Source organism: Mercenaria mercenaria, chromosome 1, assembly GCF_021730395.1.
Source record: "Mercenaria mercenaria strain notata chromosome 1, MADL_Memer_1, whole genome shotgun sequence".
Taxonomy (NCBI): domain Eukaryota; kingdom Metazoa; phylum Mollusca; class Bivalvia; order Venerida; family Veneridae; genus Mercenaria; species Mercenaria mercenaria.
The window spans coordinates 81,644,759-81,666,149 of NC_069361.1; the positions used below are offsets into that span (position 1 = coordinate 81,644,759).

Genomic DNA, 21,391 nt, shown 5'->3' on the forward strand with positions numbered 1-21,391 from the left:
CTTCATGAATTTTGGTCAGAATGATTGCCTTGATGAAATTTAGACCAAGTTCGAAAATGGGTCATCTCGGGTCAAAAACTAGGTCACTAGGTCAAATCAAAGAAATACCTTGTGTATGCAATAGAGGCTGTATTTTTCAACTGATCTTCATGAAATTTAGCCAGAATGATACCTTGATAAAATCTAGGCTGATTTCGAAAATGGGTCATCTGGGATCAAAAACTAGGTCACTAGGTCAAATCGAAGAAAAACATTGTGTATGCAATAGAGGATGTATTTTTCAATTGATCTTCATGAAATTTGGTCAGAGTGATTGCCTTGATGAAAACTAGGTCGGTTTTGAATATGGGTTATCTGAGGTCAAAAACTAGGTCACTAGGTCAAATTAAAGAAAAATCTTGTGTATGAGATAGAGACTGTTTTTTTCAGTTGATATTTATGAAATTTGGTCAGGTTGATTGCCTAAATGAAATCTAGGTCGAATTTGAATATGGGTCATCTGAGGTCAAAAACTAGGTCACTTGGTCAAATCAAAGAAAAAACTTCTGTATGTGATAGAGGCTGTATTTTTCAGTTGATCTTCATGAATTTTGGTCAGAATGATTGCCTTGATAAAATCTAGGTCGAGTTTGAACATGGGTCATCTAGGGTCAAAAACTAGGTCATATATAAGAAAATGCTTGTTTTATCGCAAGAGACCAATTTTTTGGTCCAATCTTAATGAAAATTGGTCAGAATATTTGTTTCCATGAAATCACTAGGTCAAACATGTTTTACACTGTTATGGAGTGTTTCTTAGGTGAGCGACCTAGGGCCATCTTGGCCCTCTTGTTTATTTACCATTCCAGTTGTTCTTGGAAACGGTAAACATGTTTTAAATATTTGTATCCAGGGCCCGGAAATAAACAACGCTATCAAAAGCACATCCTGAAGGTTTTTAAGCGATTTTTTATCTCTCAATATTACCAACATAGAATTACCAATATTCATATCAGTTCACAATTTGGTGGGGTCTATCACAATTTCAAGAATAATAACTTTACATTCGAGTTATATTGAGTACGGACACACAGTTTGGAGTACGGATGAGTACGAACGTAGTGTCAAGTTTCCAAGCTGTTTATATAAATTCTTCGAGAAATTAGATAAAAACATACTGACTGATACTTACCAGAATCATAAATATGATACCTAAAAACAAAGTATCGCACAGGTAAACACCCGATTCTTTAAAATTCACGGTTGTCTACAAAATCTGAATTGACGCAGAGTTCTAAAAGAGGAGTAAACAAGGGAAGAAACGAATACGAACAATGTTGGGGGCAGCGCATTTGGCGTAAGTTACTGATGCAGTTAAACATTCTATGGTTTAGATTGCATCTTTAATGCTTCAAGAAGAGGTTTTTATGAAAGAAAAAAGACGTAGATACCAGATGTCAATCTGAGCAGAATTACATATATGTCCCTGGGAAAGCATTTTGAAAATAAAAATTGGGTATTAACAGCACGTGAATAGCCTTGATTGCACACGATTTTTCTCCCGTTAATACATGGGCGGATCCAGTGAAAAAAGTAGTTTTTATGCAAGAATGGTTGTATATAAATGATGACGTTTTTATGATTTTTATGCCCCGAAGGAAGGCATATTAGTTTTCAACTGTCCGTTTGTTCGTCACAACGTTAACTTTTTGCATGAAGGCACTTTACTGGCAAACCACTGCACCCAGGACCTTCAAACTTCACATGCTGATAGTACTCATTGAGTACACGACCCCTATTGACTTTGGGGTCACCAGGTCAAAGGTCAAGGTCACAGGGGCCAACGTTAACTTTTTGCATGAAGGCACTTTACCCGCGAACCACTGCACCCAGGACCTTCAAACATCACGTGCTGATAGTACTCATCGAGTACACGACCCCTACTGACATTGGGGTCACCAGGTCAAAGGTGAAGGTCATAGGGGCCAACGTTAACTTTTTGCATGCAGGCATTTTACCCCCGAACCACTGCACCCAGGACCTTCAAACTTCACATGCTGATAGTACTCATTGAGTACACAACCCCTACTGACTTTGGGGTCACCAGGTCAAAGGTCAAGGTCACAGGGGCCAATGTTAACTTTTTGCATGAAAGCACTTTACTCGCCAACACTGCACCCAGGACCTTCAAACTTCACATGCTGATAGTACTCACTGAGTAACTCACTGAGTACACAACCCCTACTGACTTTGGGGTTACCAGGTCAAAGGTCAAGGTCACAGGGACCAACGTTAACTTTTTGCATGAAGGCACTTTATTCGCAAACCACTGCACTCAGGACCTTCAAACTTCACATGCTGATAGTACTCATTGAGTACACGACCCCTACTGTCTTTGGGGTCAACAGGTCAAAGGTCAAGGTCATAGGGGCCAATGTTTACTTTTTGCATGAAGGCACTTTACTCGCGAACCACTGCACCCAGGACCTTCAAACTTCACATGCTAATAGTACTTATTGAGTACACGATCCCTATTGACTTTGGGGTCGCCATGTCAAAGGTCAAGGTCAAGGTGCTGGGTGTGGGGGGGGGGGGGGCATTTGTCACCATTAGTGACAGCTCTTGTTGTTTTCCCAAATACTTTTGGGTGGCTGGGCACTTAAAGAGTTGCCCTTGTCTGTCCGTCTTAATCTGTGTCATGCTTGTCTCAAAACTTATTTGACCCCCGAGTCAACAAACCTCACAGGGTTGACATTCAGCATGTGAAGTTGTGCATGTGGTGTTTTAAATTTTATTTCACACAGGCATAGCAGAGTTATGGCCCTTGACCTTGTCAAAAACATGCATGAAAAGGACCGAAAAATTTATGTCTCTTTTGTCTCAAAAAGTATTTAACCTAGGACTATGAAACATTATAGAAATATTATTCAGCATGTGAAGTTGTGCATCTTTAATTCCTGTAGTTAATCATGTACTATTTCTATGTTTTTCTTTTATGTTGTCTAAAAACAATTTGATAATTTGCAGGAGCCTCTGAACAGTGAGGATGATGTGAGTGAAGAGGACCCAACAGAACTGTTTGATACAGATAATGTTGTTGTTTGTCAGTTTGAAAAGGTACACTAGTTTTTACCATTTCTTCCAAATTTAAAAACCTGGTAATTAGATTGGTATTAATGGGCTAGCAGATAGGTTTGGGTGGCATAAAATTCACCATGTTGGATCAGTTACTTTAGTTTGGATTGAAATCTTTTAATGGAACATAATCTACAGGTAGCTAATAGTAAGACCAAGGTTCAGATTGCATATTGGGTCGTTGGGTCAAGATCAAGGTTACCATTACCAATAATAGGCCCACCAGGTTAGCTCAATAGGGAGAGCACAGATCTATGGATCCCGGGGCTGTGAGTTTGATCCCTGGGTGGGACGTGTGTTCTCCATGATAATTTGATTGAAGGCATTGTGTCTGAAATCATTTGTCCTCCACCTATGATTCATGTAGGGAAGTTGGCAGTTTCTTGTGGAGAACAGGAATACTGGTTAATAGGTTAACTGCCCTCTGTTATATAACTGAAATGCTGTTGAAATACAGCGTTAACGGTTAAACCAAAAAACAAACGAAAAGCAAAAATGGGAAAAATGTGTCTACCTACTAAGTATCTCAAGATTTTGACTCATGGTTTTGTCATTCAGGGAAGTTGCCAGTTAAATAAGGAAAACACTAGTAAAAAGTGGAAGGACACGATTGGTTTACATATTTTTGAAATAATACAGAAAGCAGTTTGGCAGCTAATTGACAAGCTATACAAGTAAATTTCTGAGCCAGACCTTTGATGGCCACATGATAAAATGCTCTCGTTATATCTGATGGTGATAGATTGCCTTGTTACTGTGTCTGGGAAGCACTGATAGCATACATTTATTTTGGAAATTTCCCATTACAGTGAGATCTCTTGTTATAATATTATATTTTTATACCCATTGTTACAGTAGAATAGAGATTAGATGTTTGTTTCAGTGAAGTAACTTTTTGAACATTGTTCTGTTAATACTAAATGATTAAAGATAAAGCAATATGATAAATTGCTTTAAGTAGAATTACCTTCCACTAGTATAAATTGTTTGATGGACGCTCTACATACTTGCAAAACCTTGACTTCTGAAGTCAAAATTGAGACCTTCATCAAGTTTATTAAAAATGGTTAGCTCTAACAACCGCACTGACCACTACATCATGGATAAGAATAAAAAAAAGCAGCAAAAAACATGAATTATTAATTGCCATCTATCATCCATACATAGTAACCCTTTTATGTCATCAAAAATCTTTGGCACTTTACCAAATATACAGCAAGACACAAGTTTTCAACTGTAATGACGCAGGGAACAAAACAGGTGGTTCTTTAAACCCATATCAGGTAATTGAGAGAAATACTTGTTTGCCATCAATGAGGTATAAATACATAACTGAAGTGGTAGGTATAAGCATATAGCAACAAATAAGGTTCTAGGATCAGTTGGGTATTGTCCTTTCATTTTGGTTTGAATTGTATATTGGCTGACAAAACTGGGTATTTTAAAACATGCTTGCTCTATCAGTTTAACTTCAATTGTACATTCATTCATTCATGTCATTTCATTTCAAATTTCAAAAACAATTACATAAGTTGCAGTGTTAAAATATTTTTTTACTGACCTGCAGAAATTTCAATGAAGTGTCAAAGACGAGTATTCTCACAAAGTTGTCTGCCCAGAATATTTTATTATTACTGTACATTGGCTGTTTTTAAAGTTCAAATGACTTAGAAAAGATGGCTGTTGATATAAATCCTATTACATAGTCCACAGTCTAAAATGTTTTGAGCTTAAAAATTTGTGTGCATTAGCAGTGAATGTCCATGTTTACCACTTATTTGCATTTCTCTAAAATGCAGACATCACCTGCAGATGAATACAGTAACATGAAGTTATAACAAAAATATGTTTTGCAAGTAGTTTTGTCTTTAAGGCCTGAAAATTGTGCACTTCATTGCCCTTGCTAAATCAGTATTTCCACTAGTATCTTAAGAAAAACATTGATTTTATAATTAAAAGTGGTACAGTTTGAATAAACTGGATAAATGTCTTTAAATGGTACATGTTTATTTAAATGATAAGTAACACTGCACCTTTTATATGCATTATTTAGAAAATTTAGTGCCTGTAATTTCACAAGCATTTCAATACAGGGAAGAAATATTCTGTAACTTTGAAGACACATGATGCTCTCTCCTCACACTTTTATATGATCATGCTAAACAAAAATTTGAAAGCAGTGTACCTTTTGTTCAGGGATGATGAAAAGCTGGAAGATTTATTAAGTAGAAAGTGAATGGATTGTTTCCATTCAAGAAGGAAAACAAATTGAAAACTGCAATAAATTGGTTTCTAACAGACTAAAGTTGTGCTTGTTGAAATTACTTGATAGATGAATAGTCCTTCGGACTGAGTGATGTTTTTTCTGAAGGTTGAATAATGTTTAATGTTTAGAATATTGTTGCAATAAATTTTAACTCTTTTTCACCATGAATGAATTTATGAAATAAGTTTGTTGTAAATCATGTATTTTACAGATAAGCAGGAACAAAAGTAAATGGAAATTCAATCTCAAAGATGGTATTATGAACCTAGAAGGTAAAGACCATGTGTTCCAGAGAGGTATTGGTGATGCAGAATGGTAGTCTGATATTTATTCTCTGCAGAGTGATATTGGAACTGTGATCTGTGAAGCAGTCAAAAATGTAACAGACTGTGACCATATTTTTACTTATGGTTGACTTGTTCTTAGTCTGGCTGGCAGTTCCAGTCTAGAGAATTTACTGTTCAAAGCATGGATCATGATTTAATCATTTGATACTCATTGAATGTGATTTTATACCAAACAATACAAAAGATATGTAGAATGTTGACAATAGGACATATTTCTGATGTATTACTTGGCATAGATATTATTAATATTCCATTAGGCTAAGTGTTCTTTAAGTACTGTGACTTGTTTTCATACATTGTTCATTTGTGAAAGAATGCTACTGAATTCAGTATGAAAAAAAGTTACATACAGGAATCAAAATTCAAAGCTATGCCCTAAGGGATACTGTTAAATTATTGCAAAGAAACCATTGTATCTTGTTATAAGTGTAATATATGGAATAAGATTCAGGTGTTTGCATAATTATTCAGAATATAGACTTCCTGTAAAACAGGCATGTTAGTATTATGGAGCAGAGTCTATCCATCTAAAACACTAGGAAATTATTAAATATGACATGTTGAGAAAATCATACCAACTAATTTGATAAAAATACCTGAGCTGCGCCATGTGAAAACCAACATTGTGGCTTTGCGACCAGCATGGATAAAGACCAGCCTGTGCATCCGCGCAGTCTGATCAGGATCCATGCTGTTTGCTTTTAAAGCCTATTGAAATTGGAGAAACTGTTAGCGAACAGCATGGATCCTGACCAGACTGTGCGGATGCGCAGGCTGGTCTGGATCCATGCTGGTCGCAAACCCGCTATGTTGGTTTTCTCATGGCACGGCTCACCTGTCTACACAGTTGTGTGATGATTTAATGTATAAGTTTGATAAAGTTAAGTGTCTGGAAATTGTTGAATAGTCTTGCAACATTTTTGACAATTTTATCCATGCAGTCACTGTATTTGCCCAGCTCATTTTACAACAATGGCAATAAGATAAACCCTTTACATAGCTGTTTTTAGCTCACCTGTCACAAAGTGACAAGGTGAGCTTTTGTGATCGCGCGGTGTCCGTCGTCCGTCCGTCCGTGTGTCCGTCCGTAAACTTTTGCTTGTGACCACTCTGGAGGTTACATTTTTCATGGGATCTTTATGAAAGTTGGTCAGAATGTTCATCTTGATGATATCTAGGTCAAGTTCGAAACTGGGTCACGTGCCTTTAAAAACTAGGTCAGTAGGTCTAAAAATAGAAAAACCTTGTGACCTCTCTAGAGGCCATATATTTCACAAGATCTTCATGAAGATTGGTCAAAATGTTCACCTTGATGATATCTAGGTCAAGTTCGAAACTGGGCCACGTGCCCTCAAAAACTAGGTCAGTAGGTCTAAAAATAGAAAAACCTTGTGACCTCTCTAGAGGCCATATTTTTCATGGGATCTGTATGAAAGTTGGTCAGAATGTTCATCTTGATGATATCTAGGTCAAGTTCGAAAGTGGGCCACGTGCCGTCAAAAACTAGGTCAGTAGGTCAAATAATAGAAAAACCTTGTGACCTCTCTAAAGGTCATATTTTTCATGGGATCTGTATGAAAATTGGTCTGAGTGTTCATCTTGATGATATCTAGGCCAAGTTCGAAAGTGGGTCACGTGCCTTCAAAAACTAGGTCAGTAGGTCTAAAAATAAAAAAACCTTGTGACCTCTCTAGAGGCCATATTTTTCATGGGATCTGTATGAAAGTTGGTCTGAATGTTCATCTTGATGATATCTAGGTCAAGTTCGAAAGTGGGCCACGTGCCATCAAAAACTAGGTCAGTAGGTCAAATAATAGAAAAACCTTGTGACCTCTCTAAAGGCCATATTTTTCATGGGATCTGTATGAAAATTGGTCTGAATGTTCATCTTGATGATATCTAGGTCAAGTTGTAAACTGGGTGACGTGCCTTCAAAAATTAGGTCAGTAGGTCTAAAAATAGAAAAACCTTGTGACCTCTCTAGAGGCCATATATTTCATGTGATCTTCATGAAAATTGGTCAGAATGTTCATCTTGATGATATCTAGGTCAAGTTCGAAAGTGGGTCACGTGCCATCAAAAACTAGGTCAGTAGGTCAAATAATAGAAAAACCTTGTGACCTCTCTAGAGGCCATATTTTTCATGGGATCTGTATGGAAGTTGGTCTGAGTGTTCATCTTGATGATATCTAGGTCAAGTTCGAAAGTGGGTCACGTGCCGTCAAAAACTAGGTCAGTAGGTCAAATAATAGAAAAACCTCATGACCTCTCTAGAGACCATATTTTTCAATGGATCTTCATGAAAATTGGTCAGAATTTTTATCTTGATAATATCTAGGTCAAGTTCAAAACTGGGTCACATGAGCTCAAAAACTAGGTCACTATGTCAAATTATAGAAAAAACGCCGTCATACTCAAAACTGGGTCATGTGGGAAGAGGTGAACGATTCAGGACCATCATGGTCCTCTTGTTTGACCTTCTTGTCCTATAGTGCAATGATAACAGGTGAGCGATATAGGGCCATTTTGGCCCTCTTGTTTGTCATTTTTATCAGAACTTTATTTGATAGGGTTTATTACATGATTACAAAAGAAGCTGAATACAATCATTCCAGCCCATGCTTTAGAATGTGCGTTATTTGGCAAGGATGTAATAATGAGAACTAACAAGCTTTCATTGACTTGGTCAACATAGTGGTTTTTGGTGATGTGTAATTTAACATTAAAGTCTGCAAGAATAATTATGCTTGGAAATTTTGTTCAGGCAAACAGTGTTTCAGTTACAGGTATTGTTTTTAGAGTATAATATTTATCATGTAACAGATTTGTCAGTGAACATGTGCTTTAATTATGACATTGTAATGGAGCTTTAGTGCTTGCCTGCAGCTGTGAGCTTGTACGACTGATCTTGCATCTGTTACAGGGCCAATGTGAAAACACATGATCAATAAAACAGGTCAGTCTTACATTTTTGTTGTTTTAGTGTTCATACATTGTTGGTGTGATGTATGAGGACTCCTGTAAATCTATGGGCATTACTTTCAGCACATTGCAAGTATAAAAATTGAGTATCAAGCTGTGAAAGTGCTTTAATGTAATACACATGTACATGCTTATGTATTATTACAAAGTGGAGGCAGTTTGTCATTGTACTTCATACTTTATGGACAGAATGAATGCAGGCAGATATCACAAGGGTCTTTCTTCTAAATTTTTAAAAAGTTACAATGAAACTGTTCATGATTATCTTCATTTAATAAGATTTGATTTGCTTCAACAGATGTGTCTTAATTAAGCAAGAGTTTTTTCTTTTAAAAAAGGTAAGAGTAAAAAAAAGATGGAAGTGAATGTTAATTTTCAAAGAACTAAAATTAGAAATAGCTAAATTTTTGCATCTTTATATAGTGCCAGAATTACAGAGATTTTACAGATTATATGATGAATGAAAGCCATGGAATCTGATAAAACATGTTTTCATTTTGTTTTTACAACTACTAATAAATGCAAGTGCATGGAAAAGTTGAAATAAAGAAGACTTTTATTTGAAGCACATTGCAGTTTATTCTTTGTATATATCAATATAAATTATGTAACGCAACCCGCCCCCCTAAAAAAAAAATGGAACATAATTTTTTGAATAGTAAATTATTAAAATTTATTGTGTAATACATTAATACTGGAGAAGTTCCCTACTAGCTTTATAAAAGCAGTCACAGAACAATTTATGGTAAAATTCTATAATAAGCAGTATTTGAAAATGACATTTTTTTTCTTTCTTTTATATTAGATATTTTCCCAAAATTTCACAAACTGTATTTACAGTTTAGTTGCAAGTGAACCTAAAACTTTTCCCATATAAGTAGTTAAAATTGGAATTTTAACAAGGAGTAAATTTCAAGAAATTATGAGCGAAATTCATCCCCAATTTCAGATTTTACAATCTCAAATGTAGCTTTAATGTTACAACTTTATTTGGCAGTAAATTTTCTATGACATTGATGTTCTAAAGAAAAATCTGATTTATCAGTGGTGCATATTAATCATTGTTTGCTTTGTGAATTGTCTGGAAAGTTACAGAGTCAATATGTTTGATGCATGTGAATAATTGTGGAGTAGTTTATATGAAATTACATGCAAGAACTTGATATGATTGCATTCCATTTCTTGTATGAAGTAAGGTATTTGAGACTTGTTTTGAAATATATGATTGTAATATACCATTATTAAAAGGGAAGAATTTGAGTATATTTATTGTAGTTGAAAGTTTATGTATATGCCATTTTTATGCCCCCGAGGGGAGGCATATTAGTTTTCAACTGTCCGTCCGTTCGTTCGTTCGTCACAACGTTAACTTTTTGCATGAAGGCACTTTACTTGCGAACCACTGCACCCAACTTCACATGCTGATAGTACTTATTGAGTACACGACCCCTATTGACTTTGGGGTCACCAGGTCAAAGGTCAGGGTCACCAGATCAAAGGTCAAGGTGCTGCGGGGGGCATTTGTCACCATTAGTGACAGCTCTTGTTTGTATTGAAAATTTCTTTTTATAAATTCCTGACTTGGTAACTAGGATGTACCAAGTTGTACTTAGTAACTAGGATGTACCAAGTTGTACTTGGTAACTAGGATGTACCAAGTTGTCTGGTATAAATTGATATTTTTTTTCTCTTTGTATTCCTAAAAATGTGAAGTAATGTATACATTTTTCATTATCTTTGTTGTTTTTATGCATTAAAATAGGGAATGTGTTTTGATGGGCTATTTACTTTATATTGTTTCTTGATTCAATATATTACTAAATATAACTGTCTCAAAATAATCTTGTTGTACAGTATTTAGTACTTTCGTACAGTTGCTTATTTTTTGAATTATGAATGCATTTATGGGTGGATGTTTTGAGAAAAAAATGAAACACCTATTCACAGTTCATTGAGATGTGGATGTCTGGTGTTTATGTCATAGGTCATCTGTTGGATTCTTTTATTGTGAAAAAGCTAGTGGACAGGCTTGCAGAATGGCTGTGATTGTACACAAGTGCCTGTCTGTGCCGCAAATAATATGTTGAGAGTTTGCCTTTGGTCTTTCTTAATGTTAGAGCTGGATAAGTGCCAGATGTAAACTGTTTATATGTTTACTAAAATGATATAGCACGATCGTCTTCTGCCCCCGTCTACCCCCAACCAGCATCATCTTTGCCCCTGCCCATCCCCAAAATTTACAAACTGCATTATGAAAATATTATTTGTATTTGCTTAAACCCAAGCTTGTATTATAAATCTTTCTTTCAAATGTTAGTAATTGTGCTAAGAAAGAAAACTTTATTCCAACTACAATCAAAGGGAGGCAAATTCACAGTGCCAGTAGTGCAATATTTATTTGTGTACTGCATTGCAAGCTAAAAAAAAAACCAGTGCTATTCATGTAAGAAGACATGTTTGTGGTAAATGGCTAGGAAGAAATGCAAAATAATTCAAGTTGTTTCTAGATTTATCTAGTTGTGTGTGTGTGTATATATATATATTTTTTCACCTTTAGCCTGCTAGCGGCAAGTGATTCTGCCTTTGCGACCAGTGCAGACCAAGATCAGCCTGCACATCCGTTCAGTCTGATCATGGTCTGCACTGTTCGCTATTCAGTCAGTAAATTTTCAATGAACACCCCTTGGAATAATAAATGATACTGGCAAAATTGAATGATGGACCAGTCCATTTAAGAATTTAGCAGGCTGAAGGTTAAGAGGGTTGTAAAAGGTGTAATTATTATGGGTTATATTTGTAAGGTATTTTATTTCATTTCTATACCTTTAACTTTTAGAAGAATAAAATTTGTTTAATGTCTTTATTTGTGATGGATTGTTCAAATGTTTTAGAGGTATTTACTTACACTATCATTTGTATATAATGTCCTTGTGTAAGAGAAGTAACACAACTTCAAGTATAATATCAAACTTTGCCATTATTATTTTTGTTACATCTTCATGTTTGTGCTCATTTGTTGCATTTTGTTTTATTTCCCATTATCACTGGTGCTTGAAATATTTTCTGTTTTCAGTTTATTTCTGCTTCATGTATCAGTAATGATGAACGAAAACAGTGTGTGTTTAATGTGATTTTAAGCTTGTTTTTCTGTAAACGTTTGAGATATGTGACAATTTAATTTTTGCATGCATTTTCCCCCTTTTGCTCAACTTCAAATTATTTCGTTTAAGTGTGTTTAGAGATTTTAAGGCTTAAAATTGCTTTTAAGAAATTCGAAGGGAATAGAAATGGTTCCTGTGATTTATTTGAACAAGTATTGTAATTCTTGAAACAATTGTTGGTTGGTGAAACATGCAACATGCAACTTTCTGATAGATGTGCCCCATGTGGTTCTGGGACGATCTGTGTATGAAAAGAATTAGAACCACTGCCTTACCCTTGCATGATCGTAAGAGGCAACTAATAGGGTCTTAACACTTGGTTTTGCAGTAACTCTGTGATTCCAGCAGGTATGCAAATTTTGATTCCATACCTCATGTTTTTATTTCGATGTAAATGAGATGTGGAACCAGAATTTGTAGTCCTGTTTGGCGCCAAATAACCTATACTGTGTTGGTGTGCCGTAAATCCCAAATAAATAAATAAATTCTGATAGAAGTAGAAATGATTTAGGTATGTTTTACAGATAAAAGCATGTTTTAACACCAGAATTTATGGATGTAGGAATGGTTTATATTGTTCATGATCATTTCAGAAATGTATTTAAGTTACCAATATTTAAACAAATTGTAATTTAAGAGGTGCTGTTCCCTTTATTTGAATTGATATTTAAGAGCTACTACTAATCATCCCATTTGTTTGAAATTGTAAAAGTGATCTAAATCTTGTAACTTCTTGAAGCTCTCAGGATGTAGTCAGATCATTGCTGCCTATATCGGAAACTCAAAGTTTACATAACAAAAAATATTTTGTTTTCGGATTCACATATGATTACCATTTGTATAAACATCAGTGCGTGTGATTCAATCTACAGATAGAATGGAGTCAGACTTAGGCAACACACTAACGTTCCATAAGGCTCTTAATTCTATGTTAAAAACAGATAATGCTGTTGTTGAAATAGAGAATACACATGATTGAATAGTTAGAAAAATGTCTACTTTTAATATTACACATGAAATTATGAAGTCAGGGTCACAAAAAGAGATAATCAAAACAGTGCCTTTTATAGTACTTTGTATTATGTTAAACATAGTCAAACCTATGACAAATATATGAGAAAAAAATTATCAAACATTGGATTTAACAAGAAAAGAATATAAATTATGTTAATAGCAAAAAATGTGGAAGCCACATTTTAATCAAAGGCATTATGAGCCTTTAACACAACTTATTATCTGACGTGACTTTACTGCACAATTAAGGAATCTGATGTTCTTTGCCAAAAGTGATTTTGTCTATGATACTTGCAGAAGGATTTTTTGTCTGTAATGCTTGTGTTATGCTATCTTTATTAAGCTTGTTCTAAAATCAGTCTTCAGAGAAAATTCATGATTTTTTCAAGTAAATGAATTTGCCAACAAACTTGTTACAACACTTTTAACACAAAATCTCTTGGGTATTTTGTTTATATGTAATCATGTTTTCCATGTCATCCATTTAAAGGTATGCTGCTTTAATTTGGACAGACAATTTAAACAGACAATATCAGTTTTTAGGGTAATTTGTTGTTTTAGTTTTGAAGTTTATCTAAGAATATGGCAGTATGTTGTTAACATGTCTGTAAAATGATTGTAGAAAGAATGGTAAAGTGTACATGATAAAATCATCTGTATGTTTATCACTAAAATCAAGAAAAACATCTTCGGTATTTGTGATGGTCAGTGTTTTCAAAGAATCTTTGTATTGTTAATTACATGAATAAATCATGTGAAATGTTTGGAGATGTTTGTTTTTTTTGTATTTTTTCTATTTTACAAATTCCTATTGTTGGTTACTTTTGGTGGGAACTCTGTTAGTAAACAAAAAGTATTGCAAATAGATTATGGTACTTGAGTAGGTTTTTTTGCTGTTTTCTTTTCATTATACACATTTTTATGGCGGCAGTGACATAACTTTTGGATCAACCCTCCTGAAAATATAACACTTAAGTATTATCATTTCACCACATAGTTTATAATGACTACATCATTGAAACTTTAAAAAATGTACACTTTGTGAGATTCTGCGTAAATTTATTGAGAAAATTTAAAGCTACTCCCCAACAGTTTCGGTGAAATTTTTAAAAAATGTTTATTTCCACCAAGTTCAGCAGAGAATGTGTATATATATATGCCTGCCCGCTTAGCTCAGTAGGTAGAGCATTGGTCTACAGATCGCGGGGTCGGAAGTTCGATCCTCAGGCGGGGCATTGTTCTCCGTGACTATTTGATAAACGACATTGTGTCTGAAATCATTAGTCCTCTACCTCTGATTCATGTGGGAAATTGGGAGTTACTTGGGAGAACAGGTTTGTACTGGTACAGAATCCAGGAACACTGGTTAGGTTAACTGCCCGCCGTTACATAACTAAAATACTGTTGAAAAATGGCGTTAAACCCAAAACAAAAACAAAAAAGTGTATATATGACACCAAAAATGATAAAGTGGGTGAAATAAAAGTTAAATATTCAAATTTGGTAAAAATGCAAAAAGAATGTAAATTTTCTGCATTATTTCAAAAGCGTTTCAATGGTTTTATACCATCGTTTTGGTTATTTAAAAGAATGTTTGTACCTCTAGTCACTTTCAGAGTACTCACTTTTTACTGATTCTTGAGAAAAATAATTTTTTGCCTAAAATGGTGGGTTAGTCGTTGCTATTAATAAATATTTGATATCCGACCTATTACCACAATATCTTAATGTTTAACGAATGCATCATGCATGTGTGACACTAAATCCAACAATTCAGTGTTGTTTGTGATTAATCTAGTCCATGGGTTATGAGAGAAATTAAATGCTGAAAATGTCTTCTCTTACAAGTGCCTTGATAAAACAAGAGGACCATGATGGTCCTGAATCGCTCACCTGTTCCCACATGACCCAGTTTTGAGTATGACGTCGTTTCTTCTATTATTTGACATAGTAACCTAGCTTTTGAGCTCAAGTGACCCAGTTTTGAACTTGGCCTAGACATCATCAAGATAAAAATTCTGACCAATTTTCATGAAGATCCATTGAAAAACATGGCCTCTAGAGAGGTCACAAGGTTTTTATATTATTTGACCTATTGACCTAGTTTTCGAAGGTACGTGACTCTGTTTTGAACTTGACCTAGATATCATCAAGATGAACATTCTCACTAATTTTCATGAAGATCTCATGAAAAATATGGCCTCTAGAGAGGTCACAAGGTTTTTCTATTTTTATACCTACTGGCCTAGTTTTTGACCGCAGGTGACCCAGTTTCGAAAATGACCTAGATATCTTCAAGGTGAACATTCAGACCAGTTTACATGAAGATCCACTGAAAAATATGGCCTCTAGAGAGGTCAAAAGATTTTAATAATTTTAGACCTACTGACCTAGTTTTTGACCGCAGTTGACCCAGTTTCAAACTTGACCTAGATATCATCAAGATGAACATTCAGACCAACTTTCATACAGATTCCATGAAAAGTATGGCTTCTAGAGAGGTCACAAGTTTTTTTTTATTATTTGACCTACTGACCTAGTTTTTGACAGCACGTGACCCAGTTTCAAACTTGACCTAGATATCATGAAGGTGAACATTCTGACCAACTTTCATGAAGATCCATTCAAGGGTATGACCTCTAGAGAGGTCACAAGGTTTTTCTATTTTAAGACCTAGTTTTTGACCGCAGTTGACCCAGTTTCAAACTTGACCTATATATCATCAAGATAAACATTCAGACCAACTTTCATACAGATCCCATGAAAATGGCTTCTAGAGAGGTCACAAGGTTTTTCTATTATTTGACCTACTGACCTACTTTTTGAAGGCACTTGACCCACCTTCGAACTTGACCTAGATATCATCAAGATGAACATTCTGATTAATTTTTATGAAGATCCATTCACAAGTATGGCCTCTAGAGAGGTAACAAGGTTTTTCTATTTTTAGACCTACTGACCTAGTTTTTGACCGCACGTGACCCAGTTTCGAACTTGACCTAGATATCATGAAGATGAACATTCAGACCAAATTTCATACAGATCACATGAAAAATATGGCCTTTAGAGAGGTTACAAGGTTTTTCTATTATTTGACCTACTGACCTAGTTTTTGATGGCACGTGACCCAGTTTCAAACTTGACCTAGATATCATCAGGGTGAACATTCTGACCAATTCTCATGAAGATCCATTCACAAATATGGCCTCTAGAGAGGTCACAAGGTTTTTCTATTTTTAGACCTACTGACCTAGTTTTTGATGGCACGTGACCCAGTTTCGAACTTGACCTAGATATCATCAAGATGAACATTCATACCAACTTTCATACAAATATGGCCTTTAGAGAGGTTACAAGGTTTTTCTATTATTTGACCTACTGACCTAGTTTTTGACGGCACGTGACCCAGTTTCGAACTTGACCTAGATATCATGAAGATGAATATTCTGACCAATTTTCATGAAGATCTTTTGAAAAATATGGCCTCGAGAGGTCACAAGGTTTTTCTATTTTTAGACCTACTGAGCTAGTTTTTAACCGCACGTGACCCAGTTTCGAACTTGGCCTAGATAGTATCAAGGTGAACATTCTGACCAATTTTCATAAAGACCCCATGAAAAATGTGACCTCTAGAATGGTCACAAACAAAAGTTTACGCACGGACGCACGCACGCACGGACGGACGACGGACGCTGCACGGTCACAAAAGCTCACCTTGTCACCTTGTGACAGGTGAGCTAAAAACCCACTCATATGGCAGATTATTTGAAGTAGCGGTTTTTCAGCTTTTGAAAAAATAAGGTGTTGATGATTTCCTCCTACCCCTGCACCTTTTCCCAATAAAAAATGTTTTTTAGCTCACCAAGGTGAGCTGTTGTGATCATCCTGTATCTGTGTTTGTCTTGGTCGTGTGTCATCAACAATTTGACTGCTAGCACACAATGGTAACTCTTTTAGCCCAGTCTAAACAGAACTTTGTGAGAACATTACCCTTAGACAAATTTGTTACTGGATCAACTCGGACCACACATGATTGTTATTCAGCATGTGAAGTTGTGCACCGGATCTCAGACAACCAGATCAGACTAATGGCCCTTGACTTAGTAAAAAATACGCATAAAAGGGCCTTAAGTTTTGTGTTGCAATTATCTCAAAAATGTAGTTGATCTAGGGTCATGAAGCATGACAGGAATGTTATTCTGTATGTTAAGTTATGCACCTGGGGTTTTGTTTGGGATTTCTGACCAGAGTTATGTCCCTTGGCTTAATGAAAAATACACAAAGTATTTAAAAGTTTGTGATGCTTATATCTTGAAATATTTCATCTAGTCATGAAACCAAATATAGTGACAGGAAATTGGAGCACCAGGGTCAAATGGACACTATAGTTTTTTACTTGACATTCTCGTAACCTAGCCTCATCCACAACCCGGATCACTAAACAGGCTTAAATGAGAACTTTTGATTAACATCTAAAATCAGGTTTTAATATATGTGCAACGTACATTGCCAGAGAAGTGTATTTAAATTACTATTAAATGTAAAAATCAAATTTGAATTTTCATGTTTATAAACTTGTGCTTAGCCCTTTTCATGACAACTGCAATAAAGACACTGACATTAAATGTAGAGTCTATGTTTTTTCAAAACACGAGTTACAGGATGTTTTCGCGAACGTCTCTAAATATCCACAAAAAAAAGAGCTTAAACGGATGTATAACACTTAACGCCATGAGACATTTGTTATGCAGTTACTTAGCGAAAGGTATATTTTCTTCCTACAGGAAACTAAGGTTTCTTTTAATTGCTGCCACTTTTATATAAGCTTTCACACCACTTTCAACCTTTCAGCCACACTTATTTTACAGAAAATAATCTTTTATCTGAAGCTTCAAGAGAGACTTTGAAAATGCTACTGGACGTGATTTATTTGTTACTTTGCGGGAATCTTAAAGATTTGTAGAATATAAAGACAATAGGGTGTCCAAATCAGTTGTTTGTTTTCTTTTATATTACAATTACTTTCTTCCCTATAACATATAAAGGGGACAACATACTAGTAGGGCAATTTGGTTAATCTGTTCGTCTTTTATGAACAATTGATTAATTTTACCGAGTGCATGCTTTCATTGTAAAGCTCATTTTAGTTTATTTGTATGCATACTTTTGACAAAGCTCTAAAGTTTGTTTTCCTGCACTGGCTCATTTGTTTCAGTACAAAGAAGTGCATTTATCATCCCAATGCAATTCTGTTGCTTTTCCTGAAACATTTTTTGTAGAAATTCATTAAATTCTAAGATTTAATTATATTTTTCTTGTTGCATTTGAATTTTTCAGATTGAAATTCAAAATGAAAATGTAAAATTATTTTGCTAGCAATGTATATACTGGCCTGTTTTGCCCAGGAAGTATTTCGCAGCTTCTCACTTACCACGAAATAAACCATTAGCGTGTGTTAACATAAGTATTGGCAATCTTGCATCGAAATTGGCACCTTTAATAGGGAAAAGATCAACAAATTCAATGACGGTTTTATGCCTACACTAAGGCAACTCTGAGAGTCAATTACCATATGAGGTTGCGGTCTTACATTAAGTGATGGGTAGAAGTTAAAATAGCAATGTGAACTTATTTGCACTTTATTGATAACTAGAAAGGAAAGATTAATATCTAATTTAACTACATGTAAATACGAAAATGCCACGGCATTTTATGGAATACTTGCTCGTTTGAAGTTAATTGACGAAGGGGGCCTCCGTGGCTGAGTGGTTAAGGTCACTAAGTTCAAATCACTTGCCCGTCACCGATGTGGGTTCGAGCCTCATTCGGGGCGTTGAATTCCTCATGGTGAGGAAGTCATACAGCTGCCATACAGCTGCCTTACAGAAGGTCGGAGGTTCTACTCAGGTGCTTGTCCGTGATGAAATATTGCACGGAGGGATGGATGCCTAGGGTCTTCATGCACCATCAAAGCCATATGATCTAGATTTATTTGGTTTCTTAATGTTCCTTTGAAATAAGATAGAATTCATAAGTATGTTCTACGGAATCCAATGCGACACGACACGACAATGCAACTCGAAATCACGACAATGCAACACGGCACACGACAATATATTGTGTCGTATTGTCGTGACGTCGTGTCGCATTGACGCGATGTTGTGTCGCATTGTGCGTCGCGGTCTGCTTTTTTTTAACGCGACAATGCGACTCAACGCTCGGCAGTGCGAAGCGATATTTTGCATTGTCGTATTGAAATGTCCTGCGTCGTGACTGCAGGAATCGCGACACACGACAATGCGAAACGAAATACGACAACGCGACGTGACAATGCGAAGCGACGATCGAAAATGCGAAGCGACATTTTAATAATACTGTGTCACATTGTCGCGATGTTGTGTCGCATTGTCGTGATGTCGTGTCGCATTGTCGTGCGTCGACCTCAAAGGAGGAAAAACTTGTTTGGCATCACCTCCTTAAAGTAAAGCGAGTCTTCCTTAAATGTTGCAGAAAACAGCAAATAAAAATTAACCTGTAAGGGATGTCTATGAGAGGATGAACTCGTTTGGCACTACTACCATCTATGAACAGGCTCAATCAAACCAAGCTTGCAAAATTTTCGTTTATGTCGTGTTGGGCGACGTGTGGTTTTCCACTTTTTTAGCTCACCTGAGCCAAAGGCTCATGGTGTGCTTTTGTAACCGCTCAATCCGTCGTGCGTCGTCCGTCCATCAACATTTCTAAAAAAAATCTTCGTCTTCATAACCACTGGGCAGAATTACACCAATGTTCACAGGAATGGTCCTTAGTTGACCCCCTTTCAAAATTATTCAAAGAATTGAATTCCAGACAGAACTCTGGTTGCCATGGCAACCGAAAGGAAAAACTTAAAAAATCTTCTTGTCCAAAACCACAAGGCGTAGAGTCTTGACATTTGGCATGTGACCTCATCTAAGTGTTCTCTATGAAGATTGTTCAAATTAGGCCCCTTGGGTGAAAAGAGGTCCCGCCCCGGGGGTCCCAAGTTTTACACAGACATATAGGAAAAAACTTTAAAAATCTTCTTGTCTGAAACTGCAAGGCATAGGCTTTTGATATTTGGTGTGTTGCATTGCCTTGTGGTCCTCTACCAAAATTGTTAAAATTATTACCCTGGGGTGAAAAGAGGCCCTGCCCCGGGGGGTCTCAAGTTTTCCATAGACTTATATAGGAAAAAGCTTTAAAAATCTTCTTGCCTGAAACTGCAAGACCTAGGCCTTTGATATTTGGTATGTAGCATTGCCTTGTGGTCCTCTACCAAAATTGCTCAAATTATTATCCTGAGGTTAAAAGTGGCCCTGCCCCAGGGGGTCTCAACTTTTACATGGACTTATATAGGAAAAAACTTTAAAAATCTTCTTGCATAAAACTGCAAGGCATGGGCTTTTGATATTTGGTGTGTTGCATTGCCTTGTGGTCCTCTACAAAATTTTTCAAATTATTACCCCGGGGTGAAAAGAGGCCCTGCCCCCCGGGGGGGGGGGGGGGGGAAGGGGGGGGGGGGGGGGGTCTCAAGGTTTACATAGACTTATATAGGAAAAAAACTTAAAAAACCTTTTAATATTTGGGATGTTGCCTTACCTAGTATTCCTTTACCATAATTGTTCAAATTATGCTCCTGGGGTGAAAAGAAGCCCTGCCCTGGGGGTCCCAAGTTTAACATAGACTTATATAGGAAAAAAAATATTCTTGTCTGAAAGCTGAAGGCCTAGGCCTTTGATATTTAGTATGTAGCATTGCCTAGCGGACCTCTTAGATGGTTGTTCAAATTATGCCCCTGGGGTGAAAAGAGGGCACGCCCTGGGGATCACTTGTTATATGAGTTATATAGGAAAAAATACTTTACAAAAATATCAGATCATATTTCCTAGACTGTTAAATTATAATTACCTGATGACCCCAAGTGATTAAGGGTCACCTGACTATGACCTTGACCTACTGACCTACTGACCTACTTCCTTGTTTTTTTTTAAGATACAGCCTTGAAATTTGGATGACATGTACAGTTTTGCACACAGATCTTAAAACTGATTTTCAGTGACCACGAATGTGACCTACTGTCCTACTTTCTTAATATTTTAGCATCAATTTGCCATTTGAAACATGTGGCTCATATAACTCAGGTGAGCGATTCAGGGTCATCATGACCCTCTTGTTTATTTTAATGCATTTCTTTGCAATGACACAAATGAGACAGTACAGGAATAAACTTTTGTCAAAAGATTGTTTACAAATAAGCCAATTAAATGAATGCTATTTTTTCACCACTTGCGTCGGGAACCTGCTCACTGTCATAAAACGTTTTGTCATTATTATTGTAAAGAGTTATCACGAGGTATCGTCTAAGATGCGTCGGGAATGGAAATGTATGCATGAACCTGTAGCCTATAATATTCCAAATGATACTGTTTATAACGGAATCAATATTGAATTGCACTTCCTACCAATTAATGAAAGAATTATAATAG

The 21,391-nt window shown here is 36.0% G+C and overlaps 1 protein-coding gene across 1 annotated transcript in view; it reads left to right on the forward strand.

Moving 5' to 3' along the window:
- The window catches only part of LOC128559823 (transcription initiation factor IIA subunit 1-like), a 33,788-nt gene extending 20,140 nt beyond the window's left edge, over positions 1–13,648 (forward strand). The window contains exons 8-9 of the mRNA XM_053552471.1: positions 3,007–3,096; positions 5,592–13,648. Coding sequence (XP_053408446.1) covers positions 3,007–3,096; positions 5,592–5,699 — 198 coding nt within the window. The 3' untranslated portion in view covers positions 5,700–13,648. The remainder of the gene's footprint in view (positions 1–3,006; positions 3,097–5,591) is intronic.
- The last annotated feature ends 7,743 nt before the right edge of the window (positions 13,649–21,391 follow it).